Source organism: Camarhynchus parvulus, chromosome 2, assembly GCF_901933205.1.
Source record: "Camarhynchus parvulus chromosome 2, STF_HiC, whole genome shotgun sequence".
In the NCBI taxonomy this organism is placed as follows: Eukaryota; Metazoa; Chordata; class Aves; order Passeriformes; family Thraupidae; genus Camarhynchus; species Camarhynchus parvulus.
The window spans coordinates 150,485,780-150,506,922 of record NC_044572.1 but is presented as its reverse complement, the minus strand read 5'-3'; the positions used below and the strand labels follow the sequence as shown (position 1 = coordinate 150,506,922).

At 47.7% G+C, this 21,143-nt stretch overlaps 1 protein-coding gene across 2 annotated transcripts in view; it reads left to right on the top strand.

The window, feature by feature from the left end:
• The window catches only part of ZC3H3 (zinc finger CCCH-type containing 3), a 127,001-nt gene that overhangs the window by 34,356 nt on the left and 71,502 nt on the right, over nucleotides 1-21,143 (top strand). For both annotated transcript variants that reach the window (XM_030971857.1, XM_030971858.1), the window contains one exon: nucleotides 16,413-16,563. In XM_030971857.1, coding sequence (XP_030827717.1) covers nucleotides 16,413-16,563 — 151 coding nt within the window. The remainder of the gene's footprint in view (nucleotides 1-16,412; nucleotides 16,564-21,143) is intronic.

The window sequence follows — 21,143 nt, the reverse complement described above, 5'->3', positions numbered from 1 at the left end:
CCGGAGGAGCTCCTGGAGGGGCTGGAAAATCTCTGGCTGCAAATGAAGCTCTGATGGAAGGTTCTGCTCCCAGGGTGCCTCTTCCCGTGTTCCTTGGGGCGGGAAGCGGCTCCCACAGGCACCTCCCGTGTGATGTCTGAGCCCAGCAGGAAGGGAAAAAAAATGGAGACAAAGGAGAAGAGGAGGTGTGCCATGTGCTGCTCCTCTGGCTCTCCCCAGCCTCAAATTGCTCGGGGACACGGCACTGGCTCTGTGGATTCCTGGGAGCCACCACCCTGAAGGAAGCACTTCTCTTCCCCTAAGAGCTGAAGGATGTCTGGGGACTTTTCCTGCCACTTCTGGGATGTGCACAGGTACATCAAGAGGAGAAAATCAGCCTGAAGAAGCCTCTTCCTGAGGTTTGTGCTGAGCTTGGAGGAAGATTTTGCTTAGCTGATTGGCTTTTGTTATCCTTGAGGATATTTAACCCCCTCTGGAAGATTCATTGCTTGGGCTGGAGCTGGTGGGAGGAGGAGTTGGGGGGACACTGGGGACAGCACGTGTTGAGCTCCTGGAGAAAAACAGCTGGAGTGTGTAATCCCAGAAATAAGGATCTAAAGCTGTCCCAAAGGCCTGGGGGGGAAAAACCTGGAGGAGAAGAGGGAAGAATCATTGGGATCTTGAGTTTCCTCAGGAGGGGCAGCTCCAATCTCTGCTCTCTGTGACCACGGCCAGGACCTGAGGGAATGGCTGGAAATGTGTCAGGGAAGGTTTATGTTGGGTATCAGGAAAAGGTTCTTCCTCCAGAGGGTGGTTGGGTGCCAGGACAGGATCCCTAGGAAATGGTCACGGCCCCAAGGCTGCCAGAGCTGTTGGAAAGGGCTCTCTGGCACAGAAGGGGATTTTTTGGGATGTCCTGCATGGGGCAAAGAGTTGGACTCATTAATCCTCGTGGTTCCCTTCCAACTCAGGATATCCTATGAATCCAGAAGGTGTTTTGGCTTGTGGACAAATCCTTTTGACCCTTAAGTCTATTCCCTGTCAGGCACAACTATCCCAGGAATATTTTATTGTGAGATTCAGTCATTTTCTGCCTCAAACACCTTAAAACCCGTGGTAAAATCACCACCTGCTCAGCTATTTTCTCCTCAAGCCCATCTTTTCTACGAGCATCTGATTCCCAAGTTCTCAGCTTTTTTTCCCCTCCTGTTAATTATTATAATTACTTTTAAAACCTGGCCCCTGATTAGGCACTAGGTGGACACGGTGGCTGGGTTTTATTGCAGAACCTGCTCCTGCTCAAGGAGTTATTTTTGCTGAAGGTTTCCCCGGAATTGCTGAGTCAAGACAACGCTTTGATGGGATAAACATCTTCCCGCTCCCTTCTGTTCAGACCCTGGAGCCCCATTTGCCTGAGTAAAGACGTTGAGTTTCTTGGAATGCAGCTCCTGTTAAAGGAGCCCTGGAGCAAACACAGCGAGCTCTTGCTGTAATTTAAGAGTTTATCCCAAATCCATGAACCATGGACCCAAATTCAGGGGCTGAAAGTTGCTTCCTCATCTTGACCGTGTCTCTCCCAAGACCTGCAGGTGGGTTTGAATTCCCCCTGATCTTGGAGCTGGTCAGTGATTTCCTCATGCAAACACCACCTCAGAACCACTGGTGGTCACCTGCTCCTAATGTGGCTTTTCCAGAAGGGTTTGGCCACAAGGTCAGTGCTCAACTGCTCAACGGAACCATTCCTGATGGATGCACGGAGAGGTTTCCAGGGGGGAGCACGTGGGGTTTACACAGAAATAGTCGCTCATCCGACTGAATCGTTAATGCCCGTTGCCCGCGGAGACTAATTAAGGAGAGCTGCAGCTGTTTTGGGAAGCACTTTGTGGGGATTACAGCACGGGCTGGAGGAGCTCTCGGAGTGTGAAACATTAGGAAAGGCGTTTTGTGCCGCTCCGCTCCGAGGAGTTAAGGGAAGGGGGGGGGTGTGGGGACAGAGTTTTCCAAACTGTTTTCTTGGAGATGGTTTGAGCTTGGCCAAACAATGGGATGTGAGCGATGACAGCCTGGCTTTGGTGGGGACACGTCAGGAACCCTGGGGGAGAAAGGTTAATAGGGTGTCCCTGCTGCCTTTCCCTAAAATCCTGCTGCCTTTTCCATGTGCTCCTGTGGGAATTGGGGCAGCTGCGGGGGGGTGTTGGTGCTTTCCTTTGTCACTTTGGTTGCTCTGAAGAGCTTGTAGGAAAGACCTCAGGTTTTTTGTTGTCCAGAGAAGGGAGTGGAGCTGGCAAGGGTCTGGAGCACCAGGAGCAGCTGAGGGAGCTGGGGAGCTCAGCCTGGAGAAAAGGAGGCTCAGGGGGGACCTTCTGGCTCTCTACAACATCCTGCTCCAAGCTCCATGTCCAACCTGGACTTCCAACAAGTCAACCACAGCTTCTTGGGAATTCCATCCCAGCCCTCTCCTACCCTCCCAGGGAAGAATTCTTTCCCAATATCCTGTCTAACCCTCCCCTCTGGCACTGGAAACCCTCTACCCTATTGTGCTAAAATTGTGTGATACAAGATTTCCTTTATTTCTCCTTTTGAATTTTCCAGTGGTTTTACTTGGTCATTTAATTTATGTATCTTCATTTACATAAGATCAAGTTTTCCTGCACATGGGACATAAATTCTCCAAGACAATGAATCGCTTTGGGTTATTGTAAAAGAAAATATTAGGACCCTTTGTAAAACCTTGATTTTGTGGAACTCCTGAGCCATCCTGGAAATCTTTGATTCCTTGGTCAAAAACCCTCCTGAAGGGTTTGCTCTACTGGATTAAATCCTGAGGCCCTGAGAAACAGCCAGTGCATGGATCTTCTGGGAGCCAACAGGAAAACTTTGGGAGGCATTACTGCAGTTGAGATTCAGGCTGGGAGTCTGGCTGTTCACACTCCCAGTGGCATGTGCAGAATCCCTGGAGCTCCAGGGATTACGGCTTTATGGTTCACACGTGGGATTTGCTGTGAGCTCCTGGTTCTTTTTATAGAGAGTCTATTCCGGGGGGATTTCGGAGAGGGAATTTCTGACCTTTGGACAAGAAGCCATCAAGCTGTGAACCAGCAGGAAATCCAAAGTGATTTAGCCCATGGTCCTTTTTAAAATCCAGCTGTTTCCTGGTTTAGGATGTTGTTTGTTGGGTGATTGTTGTTGCCAGGGGCTGGAGCTGTGCTGAGGCAGGGTCTTGGTGCCCTTCCCTTGTGTCTTCGTGGAATCTGGGAATGGTTTAGGTGGGAAGGGATCTCTCAAGACCCTCTCATTCCATCCCCTGCCATGGGCAGGGACACCTTCCACTATCCCAGGGTGCTCCAAGCCCCATCCAGCCTAGCCTTGAATTTTTCCAGGAATGAGGCAGCCACAGCTTCTCTGGAAAACCTGTGCCTCACCACCCTCACAGAGAATTCCTTCCCAATATCCCATCTATCCCTGCCCTCTGGCAGTGGAAAGCCATTCCCCCTTTTCCTGGCACTCCATCCCTTGTCCCAAGTCCCTCTCCAGCTCTCGTGGAGTCCCTTCAGGCACTGGAAGGTGCTCCAAGGTCTCCCTGGAGCCTTCCCTTCTCCAGGCTGGACTTTTCCAGCTCTCCCAGCCTGAGTCCACAGCAGAGGGGCTTGGAGTCTTGGAATCAACATCCCTGGAAGTATTGAATAAGTGTGCGGATGTGGCACTTGGGGACGTGGTTTAGTGGTGAATGTGGCAATGCTGAATTAACAGTTGGACTTGATGATCTTGGGTGTATTTTCCAACCTCAACAATTCCATGATTCTGGGTTTATCTTCCCTCCATTATCCCTCCTGGGGCAGGGGGCACGAACCAGGCTCCCACCTGGCTTGTGTGATGTATGTAATTCTGCAGGACTCATACCTGGAGGATTTATTTGGAGGAGGGGGTGGATTGTAGGCTTTTCTCCCTCCAAAATATGTATTTGGTTTAATAACAGGCACGAGCACCTGCCCTTTTCCCTGACACTACAGAAAAACCCCGGAGTGCTGTCAATAAAAAGATGCCCTGATAGCTTTGGAAAGGAAATTAAAATTTATCAATATTTTCCCCCCTCTCTGGAGCAGCTTGTCTGATGTGGAAGCTGGAAAAGGAAGATTTGCTGTTCTTTCTCTCCCACACTGACACCCCTGGGCAATCCCAAGGGTGTGACAAAAGGAATGCTCTGCTCACCTATCACCCAGCCTTTGGAAAATTAATATTTTAATGGAATAGAATCCAGGTGCCTCCAGAGGTTTGGAGTCACAGGAAAGGATTGAAGGAAAGTGATGTGGGTTGAAAGAGGCCTCAAAGATCATCTCATTCCAGCCCTCTTCTATGGGCAGGGACACCTTGCGTGAATCCAGGTTGCTCCAAGCCCAATCCAACCTGGCCTTGACCAGATGCCGTTTCCTTCAAGCTATGCTGTTGGAGAGGCACATGCTCCAACATGGGATGGCACATGCTCCAGGATGATGCTCAGGGATGCAGGAGTGGCAACCTGAATGTAAAGCACTGGATCAGAGGGTAGAGATGGGATTATGGACATTTTGGGGAAAAGGGCTTTTGCTTTCCACCAAAAATAGTTTTTTTTTCCTTTGTTTTGTTCCCTTTTTGGTTAGCAGCCTTGGATGTAGCAAAGTTGATTGGAATCAGGTGACTTGGAGGTCTGAGCTTTCCCTATTATGATGTTGTTGACCTTGGGAGCTGAGGAGCCACCAATGCCAAAGCTTTCTTCTTTTCCTAAAAAAGTCATGTGAGCTCATCTTTGTGCCTTTATGCTTCAAAACCATGGCTGAAAGGAATCATGGAATATCCTAAGTTGGAAAGGACCCACATGGGTCATCCAGTCCAGCTCCTGGCCCTGCATAGGACACCCCATGAATTCCACCATGTGCCTGAGAGGACCTTGAATCAAAATTATTCCAGAGTCTTGTGGTGTGCTGCTTACTTGGGATTTTCTAAGGAGGATTGGCTCTCCAAACCAGGTAGCCAATGGGAATTTCCTTCTTGTAATCCTGTTTTCCACATCATAAATTTCAGTGACCCTGGTCCCCATGTGGATTTGATCCAAGAGAAAGTCTTGGCATTGTGTTTTCATGACTTAAGATCCCTCTCATTGCACCCCATCCTGAAGAGGATGTTTTTTAGGATCAGACCTATAAGAAAATTCCATCTCTGGTGCAGGAATGGTGGTTTTGGGTCATCTGGTCCCATTTAAGCCCTAGTGGTCAATTCCTTAAGTTCTGCCCATGGAATGGGATGGTGGGTAGGGTTTGGGTGCCTCTTGGTGCCATCCAACCCCATGCTGAGCATGGAATGCTGTTGGATTCTTTCTCCTCCAGCACAGCTGAAGCCGTGGTCTTTGGGGAGGTGGGAGAAGTGGATGAGTGCCAAACCCATCCAGCTGGATCACCCAAATGGGCAATCCAAGGAAATCAACCACATGCCCTGATGCTCATGCACAGCTTAGGCTGTGAAATTCCTTATTTATAGGAACTTAACGGATGCTGTAGCAGCTTCAAGCAGATGAACACATTTCTTTAAAGCAACAGCAACGTTCTTCCTTCTCGAGGGGGAAAGTTTTAACTGAAAGAGGGAAGGTTTAGAGCAGAAATAAGGAAGGAATTCTACCTTGGGAGGATGGGGAGGCACTGGCACAGATTGCCCAGAGAAACTGTGGCTGCCCCATCCCTGGAAGTGTTCAAGGCCAGGTTAGACGGGGCTTGGAGCAACCTGGGATAGTGGAAGGTGTTGCTGCCCATGGCAAGGCTTTGGAACTGGATGATCTTCAAGGTCTCTTCCTACCCAAACCATTCTGGGATTCTTTGAAGTTCCTTTGAAGGGAAAGAGCTGGGATAGAAGCAGCACTGAAAAGACCGCACACGTTTTCCTCTTCTTCCTTCCCATCCATCCCGAGCTTTGTCGAGCGACGGATAAAAAAGGGGGGAAAAAAAACAACCAACCCACCCACAATAATCTATAGCAACTGTCAGCCAGCAAACTACTCCCATTTCATAGGGATAGGTTGGATGTCAGCGCGAGGATCGATGGCTCTCGCGCCGTAATTATAAAAACTCGTGGGTTGTGTTGCTTGAGTGAGTTTGGGAAGAGTAGGGTCTCAATCTTCCCTCTAATGGGGCTTTGGCAGTCGGTGGCGCAGCGGCTTCGTCTTAGTCTGACAGTGTTGTCATTAAACACCAGGTAGCGTGGAACAACAGGGAACACGGCTCCGGAGCGGCCGGGAACACGCGGCTTTGACAGGAGTGATTTGTCATCAAGGAGCTGCCCAAACTCCTGAGCCTGGAGTACGGGCGGCTGCTTAAAGTGACTTATTGCCCCTGTCGGCGGCTGCAGTTGTGATTTGATAATCGGTAAATGTTTGTCAAAGATGAATTCCCTCCCTGATGCAGTGCAGTGCTGGAAAAGCAAATGAAAAGCAGGGGAAAAGAACATATTGGATGGATTAAAGACTAGGGCAGGATAAGGGTGATGGAAACAACAGGTTTCCCTGTTAACTTGGCATCCTTCCTTCAGGGAGGTGAAGTGTTGAGGTTTGAGATACTGAGATGGGGACTCACTGTCAACACGGGTGCTGGGGGACTGGGAGTGCTGCAACATTAACTCCATTTCAGGAAAAATTTTGTCATGGAAAGGGTTGTTAAGCATTGGAAGGGGCTGCCCAGGGAGGTGGTGGAGTCCCCATCCCTAGAGGTGTTCGAGGAATAACTGGATGTGGCACTCAGGGCTCTGGTTTGGGTGACGAGGTGAGGATCGATCACAAATTGGACTCGATGATCTTGAAGGTCTTTCCCAACCTTAATGATTCTGTGATTATAAGGAGTTGGTTTTTTTTCCAGATTTCAAAGATCCTGGAGCTGTGCTTGGTCTTGAGGGACTGTAGACTGATGTGGAGCAATGTTTCTCCTTTTCTTAAGCACATGGAATCATAGATTGGTTTGAGTTGGAAGAGACCTTAAAGATCATCTCATTCCATGGTCGGGGAGCCATTGTGATGTGTCCGACTTCAGCTCCGTTCTCTTCTGTCTGGGAGGTTTCAAGAGTGGTTTTTTGCTAAGGAAAACAACATCCTGGTTCTTTCTTTCCATGGATGTGATGCTTTTCTGGCTTTTTGGAAAATAGTTCCCTCGGCAAACCCGTGTGCACCTACTCACTGGTTACAACTTGTAGTAGAATCCCTTTGCTTCTCACGGGGATGGATTTTGAGCCTGTCTATCGCGTGCTTTATATCAAAGTTTAGAAAGGAGAATTAAAAGGATCTTAATGAACCTTCTGCCTGCAAAGTTTTCCTCCCATCTCCCTGAGTTTATCCAAGTTCCTCTGCTGAATGCCAGAGTCAGGTCAGGTTCTTTTTAAGTGGATGCTTAGAAAGCTAAAAGCTGGCCTTCTGTTGGATAAGTGGCTTTGAGGGTGGGGAATACCTAAGAGATTCAAATTTTTCCTTGTTAAATTTAAATAAAATAAAATAAAAAAAAAAAAGGAAGTCAATCCTAAAGCACGAATGCAAATGGAATTCCAGCCCGCCGAGAGCTCCTGTCGTTTCCCGAGGCAGAGCCACCTCTCCCCGTGCCACGGTGAGGCGTGAACACAAGATCCCTGAACCCATTTGATTATAGCCGGGGTTTTTCTGGTGTCTGAAGTGCTGGAAACGATCAAGAGCAGGAAAAGTGGAGTGATTTATTAGACTCATAAAAATTCATACTTTGTTATTCCAGTTGTCTTCCATCTGCAGCTTGTTAGAACGAGCACCCCTGGCAGCTCCTGCCGCGAGGCCGGGGGGAGGAGGGCATTTATCAGCTTTCCTCCTGCCATCCCGCTCTCATTTAGAGGAATGGATCCAGCTCCTGGAAACACATTAATAATCATTCACCGAGGGAAGGGGGGAAGGAAAACCCACCACCCTCTTTTGTTATAATAATAAGGGTTGTGTTTGAACAAGGGCCGATGCTCCAGAGACCCATTCAGGCTCTTTAACACGGGCTGGAGCTGGGAAAACGGTGTTCAGAGCCTTCAGTGTGACCTCCTCTTGCCAGTCCTGGTGGATAATTGGGGATCTCCTCATCCTTGGAAGGCTCTTCTGTGCCTGTGATGTTTGGAAGGGCTGTCCTGGGGCTTTTTGGCAGTGGGGATGGGGATGTGACAGAGCTGGTGGGGTTACTGGGTTACTGGGAGGTTTGATGTGTCCTCCTGTCCCCACCAAGACCTTGTTGGACCCTTCTGTCTCTGCCTCCCTGTATTTTGGGATTGGAGGGAATAACCAAGATATTTGCTGGCGTTTCTGTTGCAGTTGGAATATTGGTATTGGAATTGTGGGGCTGAGTCAAAGGCACAGTTCTTCCCATTATTTGCTAAGGCTTCCTAGATCGCCGGGCTCTGGGGGCTGGTGGGGCTGAAGTGACCCAGACCCCTTTGGAAAATGATACGGATTTGGATAAATGTAGGATGGCTTTGGTTGGGAAAGACCTCTGAGATCATCGAGTCCCATCTGTTTCCCCACCATTGACAGGGCTACCACTAATCCACATCCCCAAATGCCACACCCACACATTCTTGAATGCTTCCAGGGATGGTGTTCCACAAAGAATGGGCAGGGTCTGGAGTACCAGGAGCAGCTGAGGGTGCTGGAGGGGCTCAGCCTGGAGAAAAGGAGGCTCAGGGGGGACCTTCTGGCTCTGCACACCTCCCTGACAGGAGGGTGCAGCCAGATGGGGGTCGGGCTCAAGGGAAAGGACGATAGGAAATGACCTCAAGTTGTGCCAGGAGAGGTTTAGATTGGATAGTGGAGAAAAAAAATCTTCATAGAAAGGTGGTCAGGCATTGGAATAGCCTTCCTTGGCAGTGGTGGAGTTACCATCTGTAAAAGGCTTCAGAAAATGTGTGGATACGGCGCTTGGGGACATGGTTTGGGGGTGGCATTGGCAGTGCTGAACTGTTTGATTCAATGGTCTTAGTGCTCTTTTCCAGCCTAAACCATTCCATGATTCCATGCTGGGTGTTGTGGTATCCTGGGAACACCCAAATCCCAAAGATGCCACATCCACTGAACCAGATCCACTAAAATCCATCCTGTGCAGCATCCCAGCTGCAGATGGAAGCTGGGATTGCACCAGTGGGCTGGAAAGGGAGAACAGGTCCTCAGCCTTTAGGGAGGCTGATCCTGAGTGTCTCTTGCAGCAGCATTTTTCCAGGGAGTTTCTTGTATCTCCGTGACTTTCACATCTGCTGCTTTTCTTTTCCTGTCACGCTTGCTGCCAGTGTTTCCTCACTGCTGGATTTCTCCTGGCTGTGCCATCCCCAGCTTCTCCAGATGCTCTTCTCCTCACTCCCCTTCTTTCTTCTCAACAGCTCAGGCATCACTTTGTTCCCCCATGACATCTCCACGCGTCGTGGGGCTTTCCTAAACGTTTGGATTTTTGAAAGGCTCTAATAAGGTCTGCCTGGAACCTTCCCTTCTCCAGGCTGGACATTCCCAGCTCTCCCAGCTGTCTCCAGAGCAGAGAGACTCCAGCCCTTGGAGATCTCCATGGCCTCCTCTGGACCTTCTCCAGCAGCTCCACATCCTTCTGCTGTTGGACCCCAGACCTGGATGTAGAATTCCAGGGAGGGTCTCGCCTGAGTGGAACAGAGGGGCAGAATCCCTCCCTTTCCTGCTGCTGGAGTTTTTCTCTTCAAGTTGGGTGATGTTTTCCCACTCTGTATTTCCTGGAAACAAAATTTCTGTATTTTTCACCTAAACCCAGGAATTCTGGATGCAGATGCAGACCCATGGAATTTATTTGAGCAGGATATTTGCATTTGCCCCGAGAGTTTGTAAATCCTCATCCCTGGAACTGTCCAAGGCCAGGCTGGGCAAGGCTTGGAGCTACCTGTTCTAATGGCAGGTGTCCCTGCCCAGTGCAAGGGTTTTGGAATAAAGTGGTCTTAAAGGCCTCTTCCAAGCCAAACAATTCAATGAATTTAATACTTTGCCTGATAAAATGAGTGTTTCCTTACAGTTCATCTCCAAGTGCCAGTGCCCAACACAGCCTCACTTCTGGTGGATTCCGTGAACTTCCTCTTTTCCTGTGGTCTAACTGACCTAACAGAATTAGCCAAGCAGATTTGGTATTAATTTCCCAAATATTCCCAGCTGAAAGCAGCTGCCATGCTAAGCAAATTTTCCAGTGTGTTTGGAGCTCTCTAAAATGTTTCCGCTCCAAATCTGCCCTTCTCCTGTCCTCTCAAAATGTGACAACCGGAGCAGCTGTCGTGCTCTGGGTCCCAGGTAAAGCAGTTTGGATCTATTGGATTTATTTCCTATTAAGCAGCAGTTTGTGATCATAAAGCATCGTTTACACGCTGGCATAAAGAGCCATTGCTCTTGAAAGAGCTCGGAACTGAATGAGTGTGAAAATTAAATTCCCCTCTTAAACCCAAGGATGGTCCTTTTGGAAGCTGATTCCAGTCGCAACATAATTAACCTCTTGCTGTGCCATTCTGTGGGAACATATTGAACCTGCTCCGGGATAATCATCCCTAATACTGGTGTCTGCTTTCACACTGAATTCCTAACAGCATTACAGTAATCCCAAAGCTTTTGTTGACTCCAGGGACTTGGCCAAGTTGGCAGCCAGGACAAAAGGTGTCAGAGCCGCGTGGCTCAGGGGTGATGCCATCGAGGTATGGTGGGATGGGAAACGCCAGAACCATTTGCTTTTGGCTGGAGGAGCTGTAGTGGAACTTTATTCAGGTTTCCCATGGATTTATCCCTGTTGAAGGTCGTTTCCATATGCTTGGAGCAACCTGGTCTAGTGGAAGGTGTCCCTGCCCATGGCAGAAGGTTGGAACTCGATGGTGTTAAAGGTCCCTTCCAACCCAAACCATTCCATGATTTTTGTTTTAGTCCAACTTCTCCCCATCTTTCTCAGTTTTTTCCTCTATTTCTCTTCTCTTCCCATCCACAGATTTCTCATCCAGGGAAGCAAGTGGTGTTGGGGATAATCCCCAGGAGATTTGGGTGTATTTCCACCTCTGCACCCGATGATGAGCTGAAGTCTGAGACTGGAGAAGAGAAGAATTCAGGGAGACCTTTGAGTCCCTTCCAGTGCCTAAAGGGGCTCCAGGAGAGCCAGAGAGTGACTTTGGACAAGTGAATGGAGCGACAGGACAAAAGGGAATGGCTTCCCACTGCCAGAGGGCAGGGACAGATGGGATATTAGGAGGGAATTCTTCACTGGGAGAGTGGGGAGGCTGTGGAATGGAATTCCTAGAGAAGCTATGGCTACTCCGTCCCTGGAAGTGTCCAAGGCCAGGTTGGATGGGGCTTGGAGCAGCCTGGCTCTCGGTTGATGTGAAGGGCAGTGATTGGGATTCCCAATCCCTGTAATCTGCTGTAGCAGTGGGAGTGAGGCTGATCCATCCTGGCCATCAGAACTTCCCATGGTGCTTTTGCTGTCAAGGTTGCTCCCGGCTACAAACTCCTCTGCTGCCCCCAAATTTGCCCTTGGACCTTCTTACTAAAATCCTGAAAAGCTCCTCCACCACCTTCCCTTCATCCACAAGGTGGGAAACAGTGCAGAAGGATCAGATCCATTAGGAAATGGTCTTGCAGGGATTTTACAAGGAGCAGATATGGGGGACTCATTCCATGCCTTGACATTGGTCGCCCCAAACTCCACATAATGGAAGCCAGCAGCAAACTGTTTTGAGTCAGGGATGCCTTTTCCCATGGAAAAGAGGGAGGTTTTATCCCATACCATCCCAGAGCATCAGTGGATGTGTACGATGGTCCTGCTGCTACCTGGAATGTCTGGCTGAGTGTCCTCTTCCTTCTGGGATTTGAGGGTAACAGTGGGTTTTGCTGAATCTTCCCTTCCTGACGTGGAGCAAATCCCATGGCGAGGGATAAATCTTCATGTTGGGAAGGGTTTGCTTCCAGAAAACCCTTTGGCAGAGATTTTTGGTTCTTTTTGGAGCTACTTTGGGTTCCGAGTGGGAGTTTTTTACCCCCTATCAGGAGCTGGGACATGCTGGTGGCTCATTCACATGTGTCCTGATAGTCCTTAACCCTTTTATTTTTTTTCCTCTTGCCTTTTTGGAAAGAGCAATTTGGTTTTATCAGAGGTTTTTGGTCTCTGCTTTGCTTTTTTCCTTGGGGTAGTTCTGCTTCATCCCTTTAATCTCTGAGGTTTTCCCCGGTGCTGGGGACCATCCTGGCACCGCATCCAAGGTTCAGCTTCTGCTCCCCAATTTGCATTTGTCCGTGCTCCCGTCTCGCTTCCAAGTGCTGGAAGATCAATGTACCTGTCACTCACTGCTTCCCGTCTCGCCTCCGATCAGGATTAATGGCACAGCTCGGCACTGAGCCCCGATGGAGACACATGGGAGGGGTCTTGGTGGCCAAGGATTGACAATGGGTGACCTTGTGGTGCCCAGGTCATGACTTAATTTAGTTCTTTTCCCCATGTCTGTGCCCGCACAGGAAGCTTTTCTATCCCATATCCTGTTCCTACAGCAGCAGTAATCTCTTGGATTTGGGAATGTGCACTCCTGAAGTTCCCCTTGCTTATTTAAGTTCCTTTTTTCCCATCAGTATCTGAACACGATTTACGCCACCATTATTGTGGTTTCCCTAATCCATCCTAAGCAACATCATCTTCCTCTTGCCTCACAGATTTAGAATCACATAATCATGGAATAGTCATTAAGGTTGGAAAAGAGCTCTGAGATCATCAAGTCCAAATGTTAACTCAGCACTTCCAAGGCCACCACTAAACTCTGTCCCCAAGTGCCACATCAACACGGCTTTTTGGGACATGTTTCACTAGATGAGGTTGCTCCAAGCCCTATCCAATCCATGGATGGGGCAGGCACATCTTGTCTGGGCAACCTGTACCAGGGCCTCCCCACCCTCACATGGAAGAGTTCCTTCCCAATATTCCATCTAACCCTGCCCTCTGGCAGTGGGAAGCCATTCCCCTTTGTCCTGTCACTCCAGGACCTTGTCCAAAGTAATTTTCCACCTTTCTTTTAAGCCTCTTTTAAAAACAGGTTTCTCCAGACCCTTCTCCAGGTGAAATATTCCAGGAACAAACTCTTTTTATTCCCTCCCTGCTTCAACTTCCACAGGGGGCCAATTCCTGGTACTTCTCTCAGGAAAGTAAGAGAATAAATAAGGACCCTTGCATCCAACCCCTTTCCTAAGGGATGTGTGTGCTGGTATCTCCTGCATCCTACCTGCTTGAAGCACCCTTGTAAGAGATTTTGGTAACAAATTCCCTGTCTCAAGGTCAGCATTGGACAAGAGGAAACAGGGGAAGTTTTGTTTGGATATTAGGAAAAATTTCTTCCCTGCAGGGATGCTTGGGCCGCTCAGGGAAGTGGTGGAATCATCATTCCTTGAGGGATTTAATAGCCTGTGTGGATGTGGCACTTGGGGACGTGGTTTAGTCATGGCCTTGGCAGCAGTGGGTTGATGACCTTAGAGGTCTTTTCCAACCTTAACAATCCTACATTTAGAGTTTACACCAGGATTTTTTTTTCCCTGGGAACAGGAGGCGCGCAGCGGCGCCCGCGGGATTCGCGGCTCCGCAGAAAGCCCCGAGCTCAGCAGCGCGCGGCCCTGGCTGATAAATGATGCTCATATCCCATTCGAATATGATGCAAGCAGTTTTTTTGTAGTTTGTCTTCCATGGCGGTAGTAAAGTTTTTAATTAGGAAAGCTAATGAGATCGATTAGTCATTAGAAGTGACCTCTGGATCGCGGCGAGGAGTGGGGATGTGTGCGCCGGGCTGATAACGGGGGACGCTGGGGTATTGTTTGTAATAAAAGCGTGAAGTGTTTGATTTGAGTGAAATGTGCCACGGGGAATACATCACGCGGAGAGGAAAAAATTACAACCCTGGGAGCCTGTAATGAAGGGAATTAAACCAACATCCTGTCTAAATAACATGATTATCTACACAAAACCCCTCAGCTAGCAAGTAATAATAGAAAACGGAGCTCTTCGGAGAGGCTCTTTGAGGAGGTGGTTAATGCTGGAGTCGCGCATCAGGCACTTTCCAAGGAGCAGCTTCAGAATGAATACACCATCCAATTACCTCTGGGAATAGAGTTTACCAGGTGCCAGCCTGTTTTGGGGAAGGAGGAGGAGGAGGGGGATGCCTGCAATAATTTGGGATCTCTCTTTCTTGTCAGGCAGGAGTTTGATGCAATTCTGGGTTGATTGGTGGCAGCTCAAGCTTGTGTGGGGGGCAAAAAGGTGTTAATTATGTATTCAGCAAATTCCCAGCTTCGTTATTCTGTGAGGTTGGAGTGGAGGAGGGGAAGGGGCAACTTGTGCTGTTGCTGGCTGGGGAGGATGTAGGATTGAGGCTCTCATCCCTTCCCCAGTGGGGTGGAAGTGCTTTGGGTACATGGCTGGTGCTGTATCCGTGTGAGGTTGGGTATGTCCACATGTCCTGGGTGACAAAAGTGACAGAAGGCAGATTTAGGTGGGATACTAAGGAGAAATTCTTCCCTGCAAGTGTGGTGAGGCCCTGGCAGAGGTTACCCAGAGAAGCTGTGGCTGCTCCATCCCTGGATGTGTCCAAGACCAGTTTGGACAGGGCTTGGAGCAGTCTGGGATGGTGGAAGATGTCCTTGCCCATGGCAGGGGGTTGAAGTGGATGGTCTTCAAGGTCCCTTCCAACCCAAACCATTCCATGAGTCCATGATTTCAGGTCAGTCCCACCATCACCATAGCTGGGATTTCATCATATGTGTGGTGTTGGGCCCTGCAGGGGTTAGCACCTCTGTTCTTTTGTTGTCCCCATTTTCCTGTCCTAAATACAGTTCCCTGAAGGAAAAAACTCCAAGTTTGCTGGTACTTGGGAGCAATTTTAATTGTAATTAGAGCTTCAACTTTGCAAAGGCTTTAAAAGCCCACGCAGAGGTTTGGTCACTGCACTGAAGAATTTGATCTGCTACAAAAAAAAAAAATGCTGGGATAGGGAAAGAGCAGTGAAATCCCATTTGCTTTCCGTGTTCTTTCCTCTCTCCTTTCTTACCTCACCTCTAAAGTGACCTCTGAAGTGCCTCACCTCTAAAGTGGCTGCAATTCCTCTAAGTCATTGAATCATCAGGTGGTTTCTACTGGAAGAGAACTTGGAAGATCCTTTAGTTCCATGATTTATCCCATGGGTTCAGATTGCGGAGCGTTGCGAGCGTCATCTTCACCACAAAAAAATTCCAGTGGTTTTTCTGTCATGGCAGAGCCTGGTTTTTGCCTTTTTCCATCACCAGAGGTTATAACTTTTTTTTTTTCCTCAATTTCTGAATGGAAATTTGTGTTGCCTGATCCCTCCCAAAGCCAACACAAGTCATCAACTTGTTGGGAATGCTCAAGAAGGAAAATACTCCCTGTATGAAACTGTAAAGCTGTGAATTGATGTTGCCACTGTTGCAGGGCAGTGGGGGAGCTGTTCCCTCCTTTCTAGGGAATGGTGTCAGATCTAAAATGTATTTCCATATTTTTCCTAATTTACCTGGCAATCCACCTTATTCTCCCTCCTCTCATAGAGATAAACATGGGGATGGGTCAAACATTTTCAGTGGAGATAATGCTCCCATTTTTCCCCTCCCAACCTCTCCATAATTTTAATGAGAGGATCTCCAAGAAAAACAGCCGGCCCTTTAAATCAGTTATAAAACCCAGAGACCGAGGCTCAGCATGGAGTGTCAGCTTTAATTATCTGGGCAGTTACAGCTGTATGTTATAAAAGTCGGGCAATTAGGTGCATTCCTGAAAGCTTGGGAAAAAAAAAGGGGCTCGTGGAGGAAAACCACAGTCAGACATAGAACTGTTAATTGCACGAAACATTCTGCAGAATAACCCAGGATGTAGATCATCCTGCAACAGAGAATCCGGGAATGCGTAAGGTTGGAAGGGAGCTTAAAGCTCATCCAGTTCCCTATCCATGGAAGGGACCTTCCGTTATCCCAGGTTGCTCAAAGTCTCGTCCAACCTGGATTTCAATGCTTTTGGGAATGAAACGTATGATGAAAATGCCAAGGATTAAAGGCATACATTTATTTCCAGTGTGGATGTTGGGATCCAGGTGTTGTTGGTGAATCCATGATTCCCATGGTAGTCTTTTGCTGATGGGCTGGTGTAGCCAGTCCCAGGCACATCAAGGCCTTTCTGTTACCATCAGCCATACTGGTCCCATTCCTGAAACTTCACCCCTTTTTTCAGGTGCTAAAATGTTGGATATAGGATTTAAGCTGGATGTGGGACCAATGGCCATTGAAGTTGATGATCTTAAAGGTCTTTTCCAACCTTAAAAATTCTGTGATTCTGTGAGAATGTCAGTGAGATCCCTCCTGTGCCCATCCACACCTGAATTTTGAGCCTGTTTTTCCATGTTTTTTCTCCTAGGATCCAACTTCCACTTTGTAAGGAGCCCCCCAGCCAACAAGGTGATAAAGACGCGCTACAGGATTGTGAAGAAGAATGTGGTGCCTCCAGCCTTATCATCCTTCACCAGCCCCCTTCCCACCTGGAAAACCAGGCGCCCTGTTCCATCCAGGTAATTCTGCCATCCCTGGAATGCAGCTGGTTGGGATGTAGGAGCTATGGGAACTCCCATGTTGGTTCCGTGTTTTTCTGTCGCATCTTCACTGTTTAATTTCTCTCTTTGTTTGGCCTACTCTGAGTTTATTGACTTAAAGTGTAAAATCATATTAGGAATTGTGTTATCCTGAGCTGGTGCCAACAGCTTATGCCTTTGGCTTCCTATGTATTCCCTCTTGGAATTAATTGTTTCCATGGAGCAGTTAAATAAGCTGAAAAGAGGATGAATAAACGTGTGGATGTTGGTGATGAAGGGGAGCGTGTTGAATGCTCCAGACTTCCACTAGGATGTAGGTGCTGTCCCAAACTCATTTATTCCCAATTATCTGGATGGGTGAAACATCCAGAAATATTTTGTCACTGCCTAGAGAAGGCACTGAAGGTGCCATAACCTTGAGTTGGAGTATTCCTAAATCCATAGAGGTGGAGATGTTTCCAGGGAGTGTCACAGAGGCCAAGACAAGACCCAGAGCTTGTGTAAAGCAGAAAGGTTGTTAAAATAATTGATTCTTTAGAACAAGGTGTGATTAGAAGCAACAGGTTTGGGGAAAATACAGATTTTGGCTATTTTTAGGTCAGGAATAGCTTGTCCTCCCACTGAAATGGTAGTAGTCATGGGCAGTATTTTGGGCAAAGAGAGTCTGTTCTGCTCTTCTCCAACTTTGTTCTCCCTGCTCCAGGTGGATTCCTCCAAAAGTCATTCCCCAGCAATGCCCTGAGGATTGGTGGCTTTTATGGTAGAGCTGTGGTGATTGTTTTCAAAGCCTGACTTTGGCTGGTATTTCCCTTTAAAAGTGAATTTTGGGATTCCCAAATTGGTATCTGAAGCGAGGGTTGGCTTTGGAAGAGTTCAGGGTGATGAAGCAAAGTATGGGATAAACAGAGGGATTGGTAAAAAAGGATGGGTCAATTATTTTGTGTATTTTCCAAGCTCTTGGTTGAGAAACTCCTCATCTCCTGTAGTCTACTTGTCTCAAAGTGCTTCTTCCAGTATGGAACCTGGGATCCTTTTGGGCTCATGGTCAATCTTACCTGCACCACCTCCTCCTTTGTCTTCACATTCTGCTTTTGCCTGTGATGTTTTCCCACCTGGGCGCCATCCTGAGATCCACACGTTTTGTTCTGGGTTGCCACCTCCATTTGCACATCCTTGAGGACCAAGTTCCTGCATTTCCCTTTCCAGAAGCAAACCACGTAATTTTTTGCCTGCTCCATCATCCTGCGATTTCATGGAATCAGAAGATGTTTGGGTGGGAAGGGAACTTAAAGATCATCCAGTCCCACCCCTCTGCCATGGGCAGAGACACATTCCACTACCCCAGGATACTCCAACCTGGCCTTGGACGCTTCTAGGGATGAGACAGCCACAATTTCTCTGGGAAGCCTGTGCCAGGGCCTTAACACCCTGGAACTGTCCAGGGCCAGATTGGATGGGGCTTGGAGCAACTTGGTATTGTGGAAAGTGTCCCTGCCCATGGCAGAAGGTTGAAACAAGATGGTCTTGAAAGTCCCTCCCAATTCAAATTATTCTGTAACTTTCAGCCTTAATTAATAGAAAACAGCTCATCCTCCAGCTGTTGGGCTCAGCTTCTTCCCTCACACCTTGTTACTCCAGATCCGTTTGGTTGATGGATGGGCAAGGATAAGCTTCAGGCATGGAATTCAGAGCAGGAATGTCTGGGATCTGTGTGGTGGCTCTTGCTCAACCCAGTGTTGATTTCCCAAGGAACGACCTCGTTCTGCCGCGATTGGCTGAGAGCTCCCACTTGTAGGATCATTTTGTCTGTATTAATCTCCGACTTCATTAAATTGGTGTAGTTTAGATCTTACAGCTGCTTCAGACAAATCTTGATAAAATGCCATCAGCAAATTAAAACAATTATGCTTTAAAGAAGCAATAAATCTCCATCTACCAATTACCTTTGTTGGGGGTGATCAATCACCCGGCCTGTCTGGAGGAAGCACATGGCAAATGCTTCTCCTGCACTTTTTATGGGATTTTTTGCTTCATCGTTCCTATCTTGGATCTGTCACAAGCAAGACATCAGGATCTGCTTTTTTCCTGATTTTCTTTGCTCTTCACAAAACACGGAGAAGCTCTGACAACTGTGGGGCACTGCTTTAGTCACCTCAGTTTTATTTTTCATACTGATTAGTCAATTATTCTTAATATTTCTGTTTTTCATTGCAATAATTGCAATGTTTTTACAATAATTTGGTATTTTTAATATCCTCATCCCCTTAAGCCAGCCGTGGGATGTCAACTGGTGGTGCTACCCTCCAGTGCTACTCCCAAGCTGGTTCCCAACTGGCACCAAGGAGAAATTTCTTCCATGAAGTCCAGGTTTTTGGGTATCTGGAAGTAATGTGCCAGGGTTTTGTTTTGCTGGGACATCCAGGATGTCACCCTATTTACCAATAAATCCTCAAATCACCAGACTAAGATGAAGAGGGATGTGGCTTTGGGAAATGAGTGACAGGGAGAGTTGCTGGAGGTACCTGATGTCAGTCCCTTGGGAATGAATTCCATCCTCCCCTTCTTGCTGGGTTGCATAAAACTGGGCCCTGCTGCTGACTTTTCTTCGAGGCGATAGGTGGGAGTATATTTTAAATTAATTTTACTCCACTTTTTGTAATATTTTTGTTTTAAATAGATTTATAAGCAACTCGGGGCCTATTTCTCCAAATTTATGAAGATAATTTTCACTCTCTTGATAAGGTGAAATTTACACCTGCTATTTCCATATTAATTCACATTGCTAAGTGGATCTAATTTTCTTCCGTTCTTCTATCTGGTGAGTGTGGCCTTTCCTAATGCAATTTCCCCCTCACTAAATCACTGTGATCGGGAGTCATGATCGAGTTAAATTAACTTAAATTAATTTACTTAATAAGAGCTCCAGATCATTGTGAATGAGGTTAAGATTTATTGATTCTCCTTTTCACTCCTCCCCCTTATCTCCCACGGCTTTGCTGGGAGCGCAGCTCACAAGGGCTGTGATTTGCTGGCCTTAAATTTTGGTCGCTCCTGGTGACATTGAGGTTGATCATCGCTTCAAAATCCCAGAGGGAGATGTCCTCTCTCCTCACAGCCTCCCTCTGCTGGGAAAGGGATGGGATGAGGGATTTGCCATGGAGGAGTTGGGATGGATGAAGTGTTGCACTGAGATTTGAGAGTGATGCTTCTTCTGCTTCCAACCTCTTTCCGGGGTCCACGTGGATGTGGCTACCAAAAAAATGGGATGTCCATATATTATAGAGGCAGCAGAAGAATTCTTGGGTTGATCAGAGGAATGGAACACCTTTCCTACAAGGAAAGGCTGAGAGGATTGGGATTGTTTGGCCTGGAGAAGAGAAGCTTCAGGGTGACCTCAGTGCAGCCTTCCAGTGCCTGAAGGGGCTGACAGGAAAGATGGAGAGGGGATTTTTGCAAGGAGTGACAGGACAAGGGGGAATGGCTTCTCACTGAAAGTAAGTAGTGTTAGATTGGATATCAGGAAGAAGTTCTTCCCTGTGAGGGTGGTGAGGCCCTTGCACAGGTTTCCCAGAGAAAGTGGATCCCCAGGGAAGTGGTCCCAAAGCTTTCAGAGCTCAAGGAGCATTTGGACAACACTCTCAGGCACAGGGTGAGATTTTTGAGGTGTCCTGTGCAGGACCGGGGGTTGCACTAGATGATCCTTGTGTGTGTCCCTTCCAACTCAGAATATTCTAGGATTCTATAAACTCCTTCAGAAGGCTTCAGTTCTCCCTCTGGAGAGCCAAAACCACTTTTAAGACATTTTTGGGACCAGAGAGCCCTTTGAGTTGAGCTTATAGACCCCCAGTAGGGGAATGGAACACTGACCCACTTTGAAGAGTTTTCTTCTCAAATCCTGCTGCAAGTGTGGAAAACAAAAGTCACCTGTCTGCAAATAATGAGTTGTGTCTGGCACTGCTGGGAAAACTCTGATATTTCTTCCTGAAAACTTTGCGGCGCCTCTTGAGGGAGAATCCTACCCCTCCAGCACTATAAATAAGTAACGAACAAGATAATCCAACATTTGTCAGAGAAATGCCAGCTCAGGAGAAAGGAACTCGTCAGTGGAGGATTTGCTCATGTAGTTTAGTTTAGTTTTCTTTATTCCTTTTATTTTCTTCTCTTTTGTTCTGTTCTGTGGCCTGGAGCGCATTGAACAGATTAAGATGGAAACAGTTGTCACCATCCCTGGGGTGTTCAAGAAATGACTGGATGTGGCATTCAGCACTCTGGTCTGGTTGGCAGGGTGGTGACTGGTCAAAGTTTGGACTTGATGGTATTTTCCAGCCTAAATGATTCTGTGATATGGTGATTACAAGGATTTCTCCCCCAGGTTTCAAAGATCTGAAGGCTTTAGGGATTCGAGCTGAAAGATAAAGTGGTTGATGCAGGTTTTGAAATGGGGCTCAGCCACATTGGTGAGTGCAAGGTCCACTTCTCTGGGAAAGGGGAGATACAGCTGAGCATCCAAGAGGAGGAGGAACCACCATCCCTTCCAGTCATCCTCTGCAGGAGGCTGG